Consider the following 17912-nt stretch of genomic DNA (forward strand, 5'->3'; position numbering starts at 1 on the left):
TTTTAGCTTGTTTTTGTGAACTGGGTAGTAAGTAAATAAATTCTACGCTAGGTCAATGAAGAAGAACTGAGAAGTGTCTTAACTAAACAGAGGCAAAATGAAATGCAAAGAGTTGCCTTTTATGAGTCAGCTTGTCTTGGCTTACAATCCACAAGTGCATGGTTAAATAAATTCTAATTTCCATTTACTGTAAGGCAAAGGTAAATAACACAGTACCCAGGTGTGTGGTGCTGTTCACAGGGGTCCCAGGACGAGAGAAGAGAATCTTGACTCCATGTTTCAGAAGGCTGATTTATTATTTTATGATATATATCATATTAAAAGAAAATTTTATACTAAAACTATACTAAAAGAATAGAAAAAAGGATTTAATCAGAAAGCTAGCAAGGAAAGGAAAGGAATGATAACATAATCTTGTGACTGACCAGAGAGTCTGAGACACCTGGACTGTGACTGGCCATTAATTAGAAACAACCAACATGGGCCAATCACAGATGCACCTGTTGCATTCCACAGCAGCAGATAATCAATGTCTACATTTTGTTCCTGAGGCCTCTCAGCTTCTCAGGAGGAAAAAATCCTAGCAAAAGTATTTTTCAGAAAATATGTCCATGACACAGGTGTCTTGTAGATTTTTTTTTATTTTAAAATGTTGATTAATTAATAATGTGAGTTGAGGTCTGTGGGAAGGGACTGTGATGCCCCCTGATAATGAGCCCCAGTGCAGTCAGTGAACTAAAATGGTTTTTTGCCAGCACTGACTTTGATGTTAGCAGTAAAACAAGCTACCTTCCTATTTGGCTTGGGGGTTTCACACAAGCATACCTGTCTCCAGCATTTTTGAGACCCTGCAGAGGAATGCACCTAAAAACCCACCAAATATATATGAAATGTAATTAATTGGTTAAAGAGCGGTGGCTCAGTCAGCCAGAGCATGGTGCTAATAAATGAAGGTTGTGGGTTTGATCCCTGTATGGGCCATTCACTCCAGAGCTGGACTCGATGATCCTTGGGGGCCCTTCCAGCTCAGAATGTTCTGGGATTCTGTGACAATCACCAGCTGCTCCTTGTAACTGGTCTCTGCTCTGCCTGCTGGCTGTTGTGGAGCTGCTGTGCCTCATTCCTCCCCTGTGCCACACAGAGGACCCAGACACATAACTTGAGGGCAAAAAATTCACACATGAAAGAGCAGTGCCCAGCGGTTAGCAGATTTGTGAATCCAATCCAAAACATTCAGTGTCTTGACAAATTTTCCAAAATAAAATGACTTTGGAGTTAAGCACGTTGAAAAATAAAGAAAAAAACCCCAATGCTATAAAATGCATTAAATAGAAAAAACATCTTTAATTAGGTAGGAAATGAACAAGAGCGTTTTAACTCCATTTATTTTGAGCATTAGGAGGAAAAAAAAAGCCTCCTTCTGTGCAGGGATTATTGTGGCAGCTCAAGCAGGGACAGGAACTAATCTGGATCAGGACTGCATGGCTGGAATGCCATCTACTGGAAGCAACTACGTTTACCAAGGTAAAACTGTGACATTACAGATTTCTCTGCAGCTCAGTCATGATTAGAAGTGAGAGCGGGGATTAGAAGTGAGTGGGGGGATGGCTTTTTTTTACAGAGACACAGAGAAGGCTTGTTGAGAGATAATGCACTGTCTGATCCAGGAAAGTCACAGTCCTCTCTGGGAATACCAGCACAATCCTGGTGCTTGGAAAATCAGAAGGCTGCTTGTAACCCTGTGGTAAAACAGTGATCATGGCTTTAAGGACAGATTCCATACTGGCCCAGATTTGACATCCCACACAGTTTTCCCCAGAGGATGTTCCAGTCAAGCTGCAGCCTTGCACTCTGGGTGCAACTTAGCACTGGCAGACCAACACCAACAAGTTCTGTCGTCCCTGATCAGCCACGTGCTAATTAGGCCATCTAGGCAGTGTGGGGAAGGAATAACCAGCAGTTTCCTTGAGAGAGACGACCCAGCAGACAACTGCAGAGTCTGGAGGAGGGCTGTGAACAAAAACAAGTACTGCAGCCCTGCGAGATCCCCAAGGCCAGGGCCAGGAGCCATCTGGTCTGGTGGAACGTGTCCCCTGCAGGGAGCTGGCACAAGGTCCCTTCCAACCCAAACCACTCTGTGGCTCTGTGGAATTGAGTTAGTGAACAGCAAGGCAGGAGAAAACCACTTGTTAAAACTGCAATGACGTAGTAAAAGGAAAAATAATTATGAGATCCAAGCTCCAGCGGCCAATGGAGCCAGAGAGGGTTTCCACAGAAGTGGAGAAACATTTCCTACCAGAGGAAAAGTGGAAACCTTTGTGGTGTTTGGGGGGAGCAAGTTCACTCCTGTTTGGCAGAATGAGAAATGACATGATGTGTCAGAGAGCCACACACTCTGGGAATTGTGTTAGTCAAGAAACTTCTCCTGAGAATATCCTGAAGCAGACAATTTTTGTGATCATACCATGACTGCTGAAGAATGAATTGTTGGTCCCTCTTCCATTAATTCAGCAGCCCTCTAAGGTCAAAGGAGCTGCTTTCCAGTTTGAACATACATCAGCCAAAGGCCAGGGCTTTATGTACCAGCACAGTCCCTCACAAATGTGTTTATATTCTTTTCATTTTAGTACCTCAGCATGGTATCATGTGTAGTTCCATTTCTGGAGCTAAATGCTCCACAGTTTCATTATGGAGCCATGGAGAAGGCACCATGCAGGAGTTCCTGAATTGTTGTGTCCATGTGGAATAGAGAGGTGCTTGTCACCACCTCCACAGCACAGGAAAAGCTGCTGACAAGAGCTCTCACTTGATCTTTCAAAATGATTACTGGGTATCTCCCATGCCCCTCCTTTTGCAAACACCATGTGACAAAAGGGAGCCCTTCACTGCAGGCTTAGCAGGGATAATAATGCTATTTCCAGCACTTTCTGAGACATGCTTTATTTTTCTAGGTTTTAGGCCACTTTACCAAGGCAGCTTCCTATAACCACCATTTAGCTGTATCAGAGGGAAATGTCACTGAAACATTTTAACTGTATGAGAAAAAACATGTAATAAAAATGGCTTGACATCTCTTTGGGGTCTCCACAGATGACTTAATCTTTGAGCTGCAGTTCATAAGTTTAGCTGGAGCAGGAGCTGACCATAGCTGGTGAGGCATGAATAAAACCCCTCAACTCAGAGAACTTCCAAGAAAATGACCTCTTTCAGCCACACATTTCAGGACTGCCCCAGAACTTACTGTTGCAGGTGGCATTTCACTAGTGATGCTTGTGAAGATAAGAATATGTGAACTTTAATTAGGATCAAGATAACAGAAAAGCAGAAGTTCTGCTTTCCAGGAGATAAAATGCTGTTTAGTAAATGGGAAGGACCTTAAGTAAAAGACCTAAGAGTATATGGACTTTAATTAGGATCAAGATAACACAAAAGCAGCAGTTCTGCTTTCCAGGAGATAAAATGCTGTTTAGTAAATGGGAAGGACTTTACATAAAAGACAAGAAAAGGCTGAAAATAAGAACACACCACATAAAGCTGGCCTCAACTGTGAAAGCAAGGTGGCAGTAAGCCACACAAACACTGGTGTCACAAGTACACAACTCATCTTCAATGTGATGGGCAAGGTAGCTGCAGTGCTATTGTTTGACTAATGCAAGAGGTATTGCAGCTGCAGCCCATCAGAGAATTTCTTCAGCATAATGAAATATTTTCTTGCTGAATCTACCACCCACACACAATTGGAAACCCCTCCTACAGGCACTGAGTAACTCATTAACCACGTAGTGGCCGTGCATTCTGGGCACTCTGTCTTGTGCTTTGCCATGGCAGGGGTGGCTCTGGATGTTGCACAAGGAATTACCCAGCTGTATTTGTCACTGGTGTACACTCATCCCTCCTGTGGCAAGGCCATGCTCAGAAAACCTTGGGTGCACTGAAATTGTCCCGGGTTTCACTGGGCAGATCATATCTAGCTCAGAGGCCCTTACAATGGTTTCAGGATTGAACCTGCTTTAAAGGATGATAAATGTGGAGTGTTTATCTGGTGGGATATCAAGTGGAGACAGACAGGAATGTGCTGTTTGTCACCTCTGCACATCTGTTTGTTCCAGGGTCACCCCAATTCCTTCATTACTGGTTTTCCTAACATTTTTTTCCACAGAAGAACACTGTCTCATATATATTCTATTTATTTCTAGTTAAGAACCAATTCCTTGTGTTTTTTTCCTGTAAAGACAATGAAAATTAGACCACACAACAACACATGGTGGAAATACTGTTACAATCAGATAAGATCACAAAATAATCTGAGTTGGAAGGGACCCAGAAGGATGATGGAGTCAGACTCTAAGGTGAATGGCCCACATGGGGATCAAAGCCACAATCCTGCCATTATTAGCACCCTGCTCTGACCAACTGAGCTCATCTCAGGGTCAAGATGTACAACAAAGGCAGATCATCCCAGTGTGGAAGTACATCAACCACTGAAAACAATGGTGACAATAATAGTAATGCCTCACAAGAAGGGAGGCATCTGCTGTATTTTGAAGGCTCAGAAGAATGAAGATTTTACTTGACCCTAAAATCCCACTTCCCCTCCTCAGGAATGTGAGTGGATACTTGTGTTACCACTTCTGAATAGTTCAGGCACTAAGAGCAATAAAACAATTTAAGCCAAAAAAAGACTTGTGCACTGAGGCAGAGAAGATGCTGCACCAGGCAAGGTCAGAAAGACAAGTTGTTGAACAGACAGGTGACCCAACACCTCTTTTCTTTAGGAGGAGAGCACAGAATTACACACAGGGCTCATCTGGGCAGCAGCACAGAGCTCCACCACACCAAATCTTGTACACAGATGACCTTCCTCAAAGGCTATGTCCCTCCCTGCTCCCATCCCAGCAGATGCTGCGGTGTGGAGCCCACCCTCTGCTGCTGCCTGGGGACATTCCTGCCTGATCCTGCCTTTCCCTGGAGAGCTCAGGGCAGGACAGTCCATGGAGGGGCAGGACCTGCCCCAAAACACAGCGGGAAGATCCAGCACAGCTGCAAATGAGAAGCACAAATGAAAAGCTCCTCTGAACTCATATTAAGATTCTTTGACTCAGACAACCAGAAAAAGCAAACCAGCAGATGAGTGACAAGAGCCTGGTTAAACATGATGATTGTAAAAACTGGGGAAATACAAAGACAACAAATAAAGAACAACTTCCATTGAAGGCGTTTGTCAGTTTCGATATTGATAAATATTTTAGTGTAGTTTAGGCCTTACAGACTGAAACCAACAGGCCTGGCAGATATTTCAGGCAGTCCTACTGCCCCTGCACTATACCAGAGAAGGCCAACCATGAATTTTCATGGTTTTGCATAACCTGCTCTGGTGATAGAGACTCCCAGGCAACTCTGCACTCTCACACTTCATTCCCAACAGAGCTTGGAAGGGTTAGCTGTCCTGGTTGCAACTGAAATGTGTTCTAGAGATGAAAATTGAAGTTGAAATTGAAATCTTCTGGCGATGACAGGCATTGCAAACAGCATTCTCCCGAATGGCAACTGATGCACTTAAAACCTGCTTCCACAACCCTGCCCACATCTTTGCTTTCTAAGGGCAGACATCCCCAATCTCTCAGCATTCACCCACAGGCTATGTTTTCCACATCTTCCATCACTTTTGCTACTCTCTTCTGGGCTTTATCCAGCTGACTCACATATTTCCTGAAGTGTAGAGTCCAAACAAGATAAAATATTCCAGCTGAGGCTCCTTGTAAAGTTGGAGGCTTACTTCATGCCTCACAGACAACACTCCTATTTATACAATGGAAAATGCTGGCTGGTTTGTACTAGCACAACACTGCTGGCTCTCACTCAACTTCAGATCCTCCAGAGCCCCAATGTCTTCATCTGTAAACTGTTCCATTGCCTGTCTTTGCCACTTAATTATTTCTGGTGAAATCTCTGATCCTAAATGCATCTTTACTGAACAGCATCCTCCTATTCCAGGGTGATTGTGAATTCTGAGCCTGTTCTGTGCAGGAGAGAACACCGTGTTCCCTCCCAGCTCCAGTTAAAAGTTATTTTTTGAATAAGTGCTCTCAATGTCAACATGCCATTCATCACTGGAAATGCTGCCTGGAATGGATTCTCGGGCAGATCACTGCAGGATTCCCTTCAGCACAAACTCCCCCTGGACAAAGGACCATTGATGACCATGCTCTGAGGATGAGCTGGCAAACAGTTTTGCAGCAGCTCACTGTAATTTAACTATGGTTGCTGCTCTGTTTTTCCCTTTAGTGAGCTTTCAAACTGCCTTTGTTGCTTTTAAGACCTGTTTTCCCATCAATGAAATGCCTTCCTTCACACAGGTCCCCTTCCCACAGACCCTGCCTGGATGCTGGGTGAATGTTTAGCCACAGTCCCACCCCTTAAGAAGACCCACACCTCCTCTCAGCAGAGCCTTTCAATGATGGAAGTGGGTTTAGGATTAGTCTGGTGAAGAGATTCTCATCTGAACAGAACTTGAATAAGTGATCCCTGCAGCAAGGCTCAGAACACAGAAACAAACTCCGCTTCCACCCTCTCTCACACGCTGTTATTCTGAGAACCACACAGCACTGTAATGGTTGAGAGCACAACCACAGGTGGGCTGGGCATTCTCCTGAGAAAGACTGGATGGAAGTGACCTCTGGAAGTGCTCAGCCTAGCTTCTCTGAGCAGGATCACTGCTAACAGCAGATCAGCCACAGCTCTGGCCAGCCAGTTTCTGAGATTTTCCAAGGACGGAGATTCCCCCGCCTCCCTGGTCAGCCTGTGCCAAAGTTATCCTCCCTTCCTAGAGGAATCAGAAATCTCCTGATTGCTGGCCTGAGCTCCCAGGCAGGATATGACAATTGGCCTTTGTTATACTACTTGTCACTTTTCTGAGGGAAATACAAAACTGACTGACATTATGGAGAAATTTAGTCCCAGTCCCCCACCTTTCTGAGGCAGGGTCTCTGTGATAAGAGCTCTTATCACAAGAGAAACTGAATCTGCCTCTTACTGGTTTTACCTGGCCTCAACCCAGTGAGTCTGGGTCCATCCCAGTGATGGCTCAGAACTGAGTACAATCACATCCTGCCCTGAATTTGAAGTGCAGTGGGGATGGGTATCTAACTCCTGCTGATCTCCCCAGCTGTGCAGGGGATGCTGCCCACCAGCCAATGCAAATTGTGCTTGGAAATGGAGGCAGAGTTAAATGGAAATGAACTTTCTGGAGGGAGCATCCTGTAAGATGTGAGTGCATCAAATTCCAGTAAATAATGACTTGGCAAAGTCCTGGGCCAAAAGCTTCTGCAATAAAACACATCAGCCCCTGAACAGACCATGAAGTGCCCACTGCTCTCCTTTGTGAGATAAAGGAATGCCAGAGGTCACTCCTGATGGCTGCAACTTCCCTGTGAACAAGGTCAGCTCCCGCTGTCCTCTCCTTCCTGTCACTCTGGCATTCTCTTTACTACAGAAATGTGGATTTGCTGGTCACAAGACCCTGTTTTGCAATGCTGCCGTGAGCTCACGATGAGAGGAGCAGGTCGACACAGAGTCTCAGGTGAACTGGAGGTGGTACAAGTTTGACAGGTCTTGAGCAGGTGATAAGATCATGAGTTCAGTCTGCTTCTCAACATGACAGGGAATAGAACACACAAATACAGACTGGAAGCTTTGTCTGTGCTGTCCCAATACATGTGTTTTTTATTTCCTTGTCTCCATGGACAAGCTGAGTGTGACCTTCATCATTTCTGTTTTGCCCAATGGTACTTTAGTGGTATCTGATGTTCTATCAAACTATTTTACATGGATGTGTATATATAGACAGAAATATCTCCAGGCAAAGGAAATAGGGAATGTGGTAAAAATTGTATCTTTAACAGTGTTTCTGATTCTAAAACATTTATGACAGGGACATTTCTACTCTACACCCTCTGTCTTTTGTCAATGTTTCAGATATCTTCTGATGATCAGAATCAAGATGACAGAGTGTCACAATCTTCTTGTATTTTCCTTCTGGTGTGGTGTCAGGATCATGTTGCTCTGCCGCTACTTTTGTTATCAAAATCAACTATCAAGATGACTTCCTGAAACAGATCTGGGCTGGTATGGTGAAATATGTACTGGAAAGCTGTGCCATTCACATTTCTGAAAAATCCCTTTGCCCAGGATTTTTCTCCTGGGAAGCTGAGAAGCCTCAGAGAAAAAGGAAAACAATTCTTATCTCATTTGCTTCTCCTGTGTTGTGCTCACATGAGGAATGTGTTTGGAGATTGTTTACCAACAGATGATTGTTTCATTGATTTTCTGGTGTCAGTTGTTTTCATTCATTGGCCAATCAAGGCTAAGCTGTGTTGAGAATCTGGGGAGAATCATGACTTTTCGTTATTATCTTTTTAGCCTTCTCTAAGTATCCTTTCTGTATTCTTTAGCATAGTTTAGTATAGCATTCTTTAATATAATATGTGCAATAAAATAATAAATTAGCCTTCTGAGAACATGGAGTCAGATTCATCATTCCTTCCTTCATCTGGGGGGAACCCAAATCCAAGAGAAAGCCACCCCCACTTACCATTTGTGAAGGTGTTCACGTAGTACCTGCGACCCTGGGGAGACATGTAGCTCTGCCAGCCTGGGGGAAGGTGCCCGTTCAAGGTGTCTTCTCCTGGCTGAGGAGTTGCCTTTCTGGGTTTCTGCTGAGAAAAGAAAAAAAAAAAAAAACCAACCTATTAAGTCAATATCTAGATAACATAAAGTCTAACCAGACACACAGCTGGAAGGAAATGATGTGGGGTTTGGCATTCTACAGATTCCAATATACCCAAAGAATTTCAGTCCATTTCTCTCTTCATCTGTGCTAGCTTCATCCAGAACAGGAAGCAGCATTGCCCTGGAGAAATCACCCTTTGGGACAGAAATGAACCCCTCTGTATTTAATGTCCCAAGAGCACGTGGAGCTGTCCAAGAAAAATTACTCTGGTTGAGCAGAAAAATGCAAAACATGAAATGATCAAATGTCTGAGAAGGAGAGGCAGGCATCTGGCCCTCCTTTACTTTCCCATGGATACACCAGTGGGTCAAAGCACTGGAGGTGCTGTCACCATTAATTTTACAGAGGCACCATCACCTGAACCACAAAACCAAACTCTGTCCCAGTAAACTCCGCTGGATGGCACAGAGTACTGGAACAAATGCTGGGACAGCTCCTCCACCATGGCATTATTGGTCCCCTGTTACTGTTTGCAAAAGCACGCTGAAGAAAAGTAAACTCTGCAGTGGGGGAGTGTACCAGCTTCAGAAGGATTCGGCAGCAGGTTGGTTCCCTTATATTCCCTTCATGGATATCTGGCCTTGAAAACAACAAAGATACTCCAGACTATGTCTGCTGTGCATGAGAACCTCACAAAGAGGAGTCTGGGGTAATCCAGCCCTGGGTTCTGTTTCAGAAGATCCAGATTTCACACATTTCTGCTGCTTCTTGCTGTTTCTGTACCCAACACCTTCTTTCCCTTCTGGAACTGAAGTCCCTCCATTCCCACTGCTCTTTCGCCTTAATTTGACCCTACAGTGATTCCATGTGCCAAGCAGGTCACCATTAAGCTCAGATCACTTCAGGGGCCCATGGTGTTCCTCCACTTTGCACAGTCAGCACCAGAGCCCTGCCAGGACAGATATTAGCAGTTTGCTCAAGGGAAGCTCTGAATTGCCCCAAGATCCTTTCAGTCACATTTTCAGAGTGCTCCATGTGTCTCTGCTGCACTGCAGGGAAAGCAGAGCTCTTTCACAGGTGAGTGCCATGGCTGTATTCTTAAACTAAGAGACAGATGGGGATGGTATACAGTAAACACCAGCAAATGTTGGATGGAAACAGTATAAAAAGCAAACTTAACCCAGTGTTTCAGCTGTAGTCCCTGCCAAAATGTGCATCATTTCAAAAAGCACACAAGCATTATGTTTTGCAGTGCTAATTCTGTTTTTTGGTTACTAATATTTCTACCTTTGCTTCTGATTTTGCCAATCAAGAAGTGCTGTGAGCACAGCAGTCTCTATCAATGACAGACAAGAGGGAATCTCAGCACTGCCAAATGCTGAAGCTCTTGCAAACAATGAGGAAACAGTTTGCTTTTATGTGCATGCATTGTGGTTTAGCTCCAGCCAGCAACTCAGCACTACACAGCCACCCACTCCCTGCCTCCCACCCCTGGGATAGGGAGGAGCACCAGAAAAAAAAGTGAAATTCGTGAGAGGAGAACAGTTTAATCACTGAAATAAAGTAAAAGATAATGATAATAATAACGAGAATGATGATAATAACAAAGAAACAGGAGGAAACAAAAAGTGAGAGGAATAAAACCCAAGAAAGACAAGTGATGCACAGAACAATTACACAGCCATACCCAGCCCTTCCCTGAGCAGCATTCAGCCCCTCCAAACAGGTCCCCCAGCTCTGTGGTGTGGAATATCCTTTTGGACAGTCCTGGCCTTGCTCCCTCCTGGCTCCTTCTGCAGCTCCTGCTGGCACAGGACACTGAGTCCTCCATTTAGGGTTGAGCACCAGCTAAAACATCAGGGTGTTATCAATGTTATTCTCACACTGAATCCAAACTCAGCACTGTGCCAGCTGCTGGGAAGAAAACTAACTGTACCTCAGCTGAAACCAGGACAGCATGGAGTATGTGTGGATTCCTTTCCTTTGTTTGAGACAGGAATGTGACTCAGCTCACTGTCAGGCAGGACTCATCCCCCCATGGAGGCTGCAGAGGAAAATCCACTCAATGCTGGGACCACTCCAGTGTTAGAGTCCCTAACTGCTCCCAGTGCAATCCCCTCCCAACAACACTTGGACTCCAACTCCTACAGCAGCTTTAGGGGGAAAGAGGAACTGAAAATGCCATAGGGGAGGAACAGAAGAAGAAACAAAACGTGACTTCAAACAGGTTTCCTCACAGAATCACAGAATCACCAGATGGTTTGGACGGGAAGGGACCTTAAAGATGATCTCATTCATCCCCCCTGCCATGGGTAGAGACACCTTCTACTATCCCAAGCTCCAACCTGGTCTGGGACACTTCCAGGGATCCAGGGGCAGCCACAACTTCTCTGGGCAGCCTGAGCCAGGGTCTCAGCACCCCCACAGTGAAGAATTTCTTCTTAATGTCTTAATCTGCACCTACCCTCTCTCAGTTTGAAGCCATTCCCCCTGGCCATATCACCACAAGCCCTATTCTCTTCATGCAGGAGCCCAGGATGCTCTGGCACAGATAGAGGGGGATGATGAGATCTGGGATAGATGCACATGGGCCTGGGCATTATAATTATAATTATAATTATAATTATAATTATAATTATAATGTATTAGTACATAATTCAGGCACACTCAGCAAGCCATCCTTTCAGCAATGAGAGGGCCAGAGAGGCCATCGTGGGTAGCACATTGTCCCTTTTCTGCCAAAACAGGAGATCTGAGGAAAAGGAGAGATTTTCTTGCTCTGTTTTTCTCAGCAGACACAGCCCTGCTCCAGCCAGGCCATCTGCAGCCCCTTCTTTCACCAGCACAACCAAACCAGGACCCTGTTTGCACACCTCTGTGGGAGAAGCTTTGGTTACTGTGGTGTGTGATGACAGCAATCCTGCAGCTGGGACACAGCAAGGACAGGGCCATGGGACTGCACAGGTGACTGGCAGAGTGTTCCAAGAGGCCAGCTCCACATCTGGCACAGCTCCACATCTGGCACAGCAGCCACAGACAGGCTCCAGAGCTCTCCAAACCCAGCTCCCAGCAGGGCACCCCTGCTCCCAGCCACATGGACCAAGGAAAGTGCTTAGAGGTACCCATGTGCAGATGCACCTCTTCCTTAGATCAGCAACACTGGGCTGTTACTTTGATTTCTTGTTCCTGTTTTAGGGGAATTATTGCCAGGATAATTTCTGAGAACAGTAAATCACAACAGAGGATGTCTGCATGGAGAGGAGAGGTGTCAGCAGAGAGCATTGCAAGCCAGCAAAGAGAGAGCAGCAGGCAGGGACTGGAAGCTGAAGAAAAGCTCAGCTTGAAAAGAATCTGCCAATCATGAGGATAAGTATCAAGGCTTACCAGGGAGCTGTAAACTTCTTGTGGTTCCTCCATCAAGATTAAGTGCCTCTTTCTAGAAGTTCTGCTGTATTCCAATAAAGAGAAGAAGGCAGGAGCCTGACACCCCTGCCCCAGCTCAGGCTGGGTGGGCTTGCAGTCCCTTCTGCTTTCTAAACCTTCCAACTCCCACAAAGCCTTTGAGCTCAGAAACGTTCAGGCCACTCCCCTCACTGTCACTGCTGGAAGTGTCACCAGCTGGTGTCACCATGGTGGTGGACAGGCAGATCTGGACCCAGAAAGGATGTCTGCAACACAGCTCGAGGAAACAGGAAACCTGAACAATGTGAGCAGCGAACGTGTGACCCCAGTGAAATCCTCCTCCATCTGTGCTGGGGGGCTGGAAAAGGGATCAAAGTGTCTCACAAAACATCAAAATCCCACAGCACAAGCACTTCTCTCCCACGAGATTTCCTAGGATCAGAATTCTGTGTAGCAGGGGAATATACAAGAGCCAGCCACCCAACAGGTCTGTTCTGTGTGACAAGGGATGGTTTTTGTCTGCTGCCTGCAGAAACACAGGGATGGAATTCTCCTGATAAATGCACAGCAGAGAGCAAACAGAAATGAGCAACAAATGGGCACTGGTGCTATTCAGCACCAAAGAGAGATGAGAGAGAGAGTTAGCAGAGGCAAGCACATGGAATAACAACAGATCTGTGGGTTTAACTCCCCTAATCCAGCACAGCAGCACTGACAAGAGACGGAAGGATTTGCTGTTTGGATCAGAGCACATAAACCTGACCATTCTCTGTGCTTCATCCTCTGCATCCACAGGCACTGGGCCAGGGATGGCAATGAGAGAGCAACCTGTGTGGGCAGAGAGCCACCCCAGAGGGCCACAATCCTGACCAGGACATAAATACTGTTCCATCTGTGTGCTGCTGTACACTGATAGTCTAGAAGCATGTCTGAAGAGAAGGACAGCTGGGTCAGACATCCTTGATGCTTCACATGGAGAAGAGCAGCAGCCAGGGGCTGCCTGGCAGAGCTCTGACATTTCTGGCTGGCTGGGCCAGCTCAGAACAGGGCAGCAGGGAGGTGGAGAGTGCTTCTCCCACTCCATCTCTTCTGACTTTCTGACTGTTCTCTTCTTCTTTTCTTTCCTGATCTTCTTGATCAAGTTAGCAGCAGCACAACTCATTCTGTTCCTTTGGAAAAGCCCTTGGCACTGTGATTCTGTTCCAGGGATGGAAAAAAGCCAACGAGAGTTTTATGCAGCAAAGTGGGGTAACAGGGAGTTACACACATCAGTTCAATCCATGATGACTTGACCCTGAGGCAAGTTCTGCCTTGCTCAATAGAGGAAAATGACTTCCCATTTTCAAACTGCAGGAAATCCCCATTCTCCTTCAAAGAGGGATCCTAGGGAGGAAACATCTGTGTGTTGACAAGGCTGAGCTCCCTGAAGATGTATGGGCTTGCACAGTGCTCCAGCACAGCTCACACCAGGGGCAATTCCCAACACACAGCCCCAGGGAAAGGAAAGCAAAACAATTCCAAAACCACAAGTTCAGGCCTTGAGCAACCTGATCTAACTCTGAACAAGGGGCTGGACTAGAGGCCTCCAAAAGCCCCTTCCAATTTAAATTCTTCTGTGATTTTGTGATCCTATTTCAGCAGAGCATGCAAATGGAGAGGAGCCCCTGGCAGTGGGGCAGTATCAGCACAGCCACCTGCTGCTGCCACAGTCACACTTGCAGGCCCAGCAGCACAAGGAAAGGCCACAGTGCCCCAACAAGCAGTGCTGGAGGATCACTGGTGACAGAAAAATGGGCAAACCATGGAGGGGAAACTCCCTGCAAGGAGCAATGCAAGGACACAGCATGAATGGATGCATCTGCCCCAGAGCAGGCTCTGTGCTGTGGGGAACAGCTTGTTCTGCACTGACAGCACTGAGCTTCTCTTTCTAACTGCAGTTTGTGTGATCACTGAGCTTTGGAAAGGTGTGTGTCAGCCCTGGTGCAGAAAAGGCAGAACCACAGAATCACAGAATGGTTTGGGCTGGAAAGGACCTCAAAGCTCATCTCATTCCACCCCTGTCATGGGCAGGGACACTTTCCACTACCCCAGGCTGCTCCAATCCCTGTCCAACCCAGCCTTGGACACTGCCAGGGATGGGGCAGCCACAGCTCCTCTGGGCAACCTGTGCCAGGGCTTGCCTACCCTCAGAGTGAGGAATTTCTCCCTAAAAGCTCATCAAAACCTGCTCTCTGTCACTCCAAAGTCCCTCTCCAGCTGTCCTGGAGCCCCTTTAGGTACAGGAGGGTGCTGTATGGTGCAGTGAAAGAAGAGGGGTCTGTGTTTGGCTCCAGCTGATGCCTGTCCCAGCCTGTGCTCTGGCTCAGGACAAGGCCTGGGGCACCCCCAAACCCCTCAGCCCTACCCACAGCCTCTCTGTGCCTCATACTTTGAGTCATTCTGTATTTTGTTCATTTTTATGCAATCTTTCTTGCTCAACATTTGGTTTCCATGGAGTCACATACACTGTGTGAAACAGACTTATATATAGAAAGTGGAACGGGTCATATGATCTGTCCTGGTCGCCATGGCAACCAGCACAGCTCCCCTCGGGCTGAATAGGATGGCACATTCTGCTGGGGACAAGTCACCCTCCATGGGTGGCCCTGCCCTGCAGTGCCATCCCCCTGCTCTGGGCACCAGCCTCCCGTGCCACCAGAGGCCAGTCCCCCTCCTGTGCTGAGCTGGAGCATCTCAGAGTGCTGAGGCTGAAGCTGTGTGCTGAACTGTGCCCAGCACATCCCCACATTCCACTTCAGCTGGGCAGCTCTCACTTCTCCCAGTTTTACAAACCTCCTTGTGCTAATAAGGTTCCTCTGTGCCATGGCACTCTGCTTCACTCCTTCTTCTTCCTAAATAACTCCTGCATCTCCCTGCAGCTGCTGTCTGTGACCGTGTTCACAGGGGTTCTTGGATGAGGGAAGAGACGAGAATGTTGACTCTGTGTTTCAGAAGGCTGGATTTATTATTTTACGATATACATATATATTACATTATAACTATATTAAAAAGAAATAGAAGGAAAGGTTTCCTCAGAAGGCTAGCTAAGAATAGACTAGAAAAGAATGGTAACAAAAGGCAGCTCACTCGGACTCTGTCCGAGATAGCTCGGCCTTGATTGGCCATTAATTATAAACAACTAAGATGGGCCAATCAAAAATCTACCTGCTGCATTCCACAGCAGCAGATAACCATTGTTTACATTTTGTTCCTGAGGCTTCAGCTTCTCAGAAGGGGGAAAAAAATCTTAAGAAAGGATTTTCACAAAGAGATGTCTACGACAGCTGTGTCCTTGGATGCCATCTCTGTCTCCTTGGTGCCATCTCTGCCACCTTCCCAGCAGCTGCTGGTGGCTGTGACCAGGAGAGAAGGGTGGCCAGCTCTCCCACATCTCTGCACTCCTCTGTCTGGTTTGGAACACAGTGTGCATGCTTCCCAGCCAGCTCTGCCTGGTCCCCAGCCAGACCCACAGCTGCCAAAAGCCTCCCTTGTCACCCACCCAGGTCCCTGGCTGTGGCACAGGCATGTGCCCAGCACTTTGCTGTAATGTAAGGCACATGAAAAGCACTGTGTTAGCAGAGAAGGAGCCTTCTGGGAGTAGGATATTTTTCTCCATCAGTACCATAAATGAGGGAGAAACAAGCTGTTTCTGAAGGTGCATGACCCAAGGAGATGGAGTGGGTGATGTTTTCTGCCTCAGTGCTGTGTGAGAGACCAAAATGAGTGGGAAGAGAAATCCTCTGACCTGTGAATCCCATCCTGACCCCTTCAAAATAGGGGCTGTCAAACCAGAAGGGAAAAAATCTGAGTAACTGCAGTGCAGCTCAGCCCTCTCCCTCCCTTCCCAACATGTGCCTGGTGCACAGAGCCATGTGCCAGACTGGGAAGGTCCCAGCAGGAGCTGCAGCTGAGCCTGGCCCTGGTGGGTGACGTGGGGCTCCTGGCACAGGTCTGCTCCAGATCCTGCCACAGACGATGCTCACTCCCTGGCACAGCAGCACTCAGGGAGTGCCTGGCCACAGCAATCACTGGGCATGGCTGAGGAGGGAAGCTAGGCAGGTGTAAGGAGTAGGGAGCATAAAAATAATGGCAGGATTGAGATTCAGTGTGGAGAAAGAGCACTGGGAGCGGGGCCCTGATTTGAAGAGGGTTGTTAGCAAAGAGACAATAAAAAGCCTTTGATAGCAGGGATTTGGGGAGTGGTAAGGGAGCAGGAGGGTGGGAGCAGCCTGCAAAGGACAGCCCGGCTGTCAGCCTCCTCTGCCTCTTGCTGTGCCTGAGCTCTGCTCCCTCTCCTGTGCTCCTTTCTCTGGCTGCTCTCAGGGGGTGACAGCATTCAGCACTTTGTGACAAGGGTGCAGAGATCTAGCACTGAAAGAGCAACCAAGAAAGGGGAGATGAAGCACCACCCTCTCACCAGGTGCCCAAGAGCATGGACAGCCACATGGGAACAGTGTCTGCTCTGAGAAAGCCCATCCAGAACACAGTGACCATAGGGAGCTCAGGAATCACCCCCAGGAAAACACACAGTTGTTTTACCCTTCTATGCTAACAGACAAATCATTAATGAACAAATCTGTCCAATTCCCTTTGAGCAGCCCCTCTCTGTATCCAGCTGAGCCATGCATGGCCAGGTGATGGCCAGACTGACACTGGACAGGAAAAAGGATGTGGGTGGTCACATCAGGCAGCCATGAGGATGCAGCTTCTACAGAACGGCCCTGGAAGGTGAATGAGGGCTCCTGTAGACAGACTGCTGCAATATCAGGAAAAATTTCTTCACCAGAAGGGTTGTGAGGCATTAGGAGAGGCTGCCAAGGCAAGCTGTGGAATCACTGTCCCTGGAAGTGCCCAGACAGTGAGCAGGTGTGGGGTTTAGGGACATGGTTCAGTGCTGGGTTAATGGGGGACTTGATGATCTCAGAGGACTTTTCCATCCTTAGGGGATCTGTGATTCTGTGAAGGGCCCAGCTCCACAAACAGAGCAGAGAGAACAGGAACAGAACACAGAGGGCCAGTGATGGGAGCTGAGATAATCTAATCTCACAAACACAGCACTCTGTGCAGTCACCCCTGTGGTGAGAGCCATCAGGGCCTTGCTCTGGGGTGAAAATCATCACAAGGAGCCACAGGAAAGGTTCTCTAGACCACTCAGGGACAGAGGGATGCAGGGAAAGAGGTGTTATACAAAACAAGGGATGATGAGGGGTGGGTGGTTAGAGGAAGAAACAAAGATGGGGAAGGGATGAAACCATGGATGAAGGGTAAGAGATTCAAAGAACCAGTTAAATAGGCAGCTGGTGATGGCATTTGTCTGTCCATGCCCTGGATGGTGACTGCAGTCTGTCCTGTCTAAGAAACAGGCACTGAAGAGAAAAGGGGCAGATCTTGGCATCAACAGTGGCCTTGGACACCCCTGTGGGGAGTCAGCACATGAACAATCCAGAAGTGAAAAGTCCAGTGAAAGAATGCCAGAAGGCCTGGGCTGATACCTCTTACCCATTCCCAAGCATATCTGTGACCAGCTGCCCCCTGAAACGTGGAGCAAACCCTCCCAGCAGCCAGTTCCCCTGCACGAGTCCAGGAGTTTTTCTGAATTAGCTGTGGTCTTTTTCCTTCTTCCCCAAAAGAAATACAGAAGTTAGCACACTCCCATTCTGTTTTCCTTTCAGCACCAATGTTTCTTGCTGTTCAGAGAGTTAACATTTGGAATCTCCTTTGCCAGCCAGCAGAGTGGGTATGG

At 47.1% G+C, this 17912-nt stretch overlaps 1 protein-coding gene across 3 annotated transcripts in view; it reads right to left on the reverse strand.

The window, feature by feature from the left end:
• Positions 1–17912, reverse strand: part of GAS7 (growth arrest specific 7) — a 79826-nt gene that overhangs the window by 38845 nt on the left and 23069 nt on the right. Inside the window, exons 1-2 of one of the 3 annotated variants that reach the window (XM_063175908.1) lie at positions 12113–12250; positions 8591–8714 (exon numbers count right to left, since the gene is read on the reverse strand). In XM_063175908.1, the coding sequence (XP_063031978.1) occupies positions 8591–8714; positions 12113–12145 (157 nt within the window). In that variant the 5' untranslated portion in view covers positions 12146–12250. Of the gene's footprint in view, positions 1–8590; positions 8715–12112; positions 12251–17912 lie in introns of those variants that run through there. The other 2 variants (XM_063175907.1, XM_063175906.1) reach the window with 2 other exon arrangements.

Source organism: Melospiza melodia, chromosome 24 (assembly GCF_035770615.1).
Source record: "Melospiza melodia melodia isolate bMelMel2 chromosome 24, bMelMel2.pri, whole genome shotgun sequence".
Classification (NCBI taxonomy): Eukaryota; Metazoa; Chordata; class Aves; order Passeriformes; family Passerellidae; genus Melospiza; species Melospiza melodia.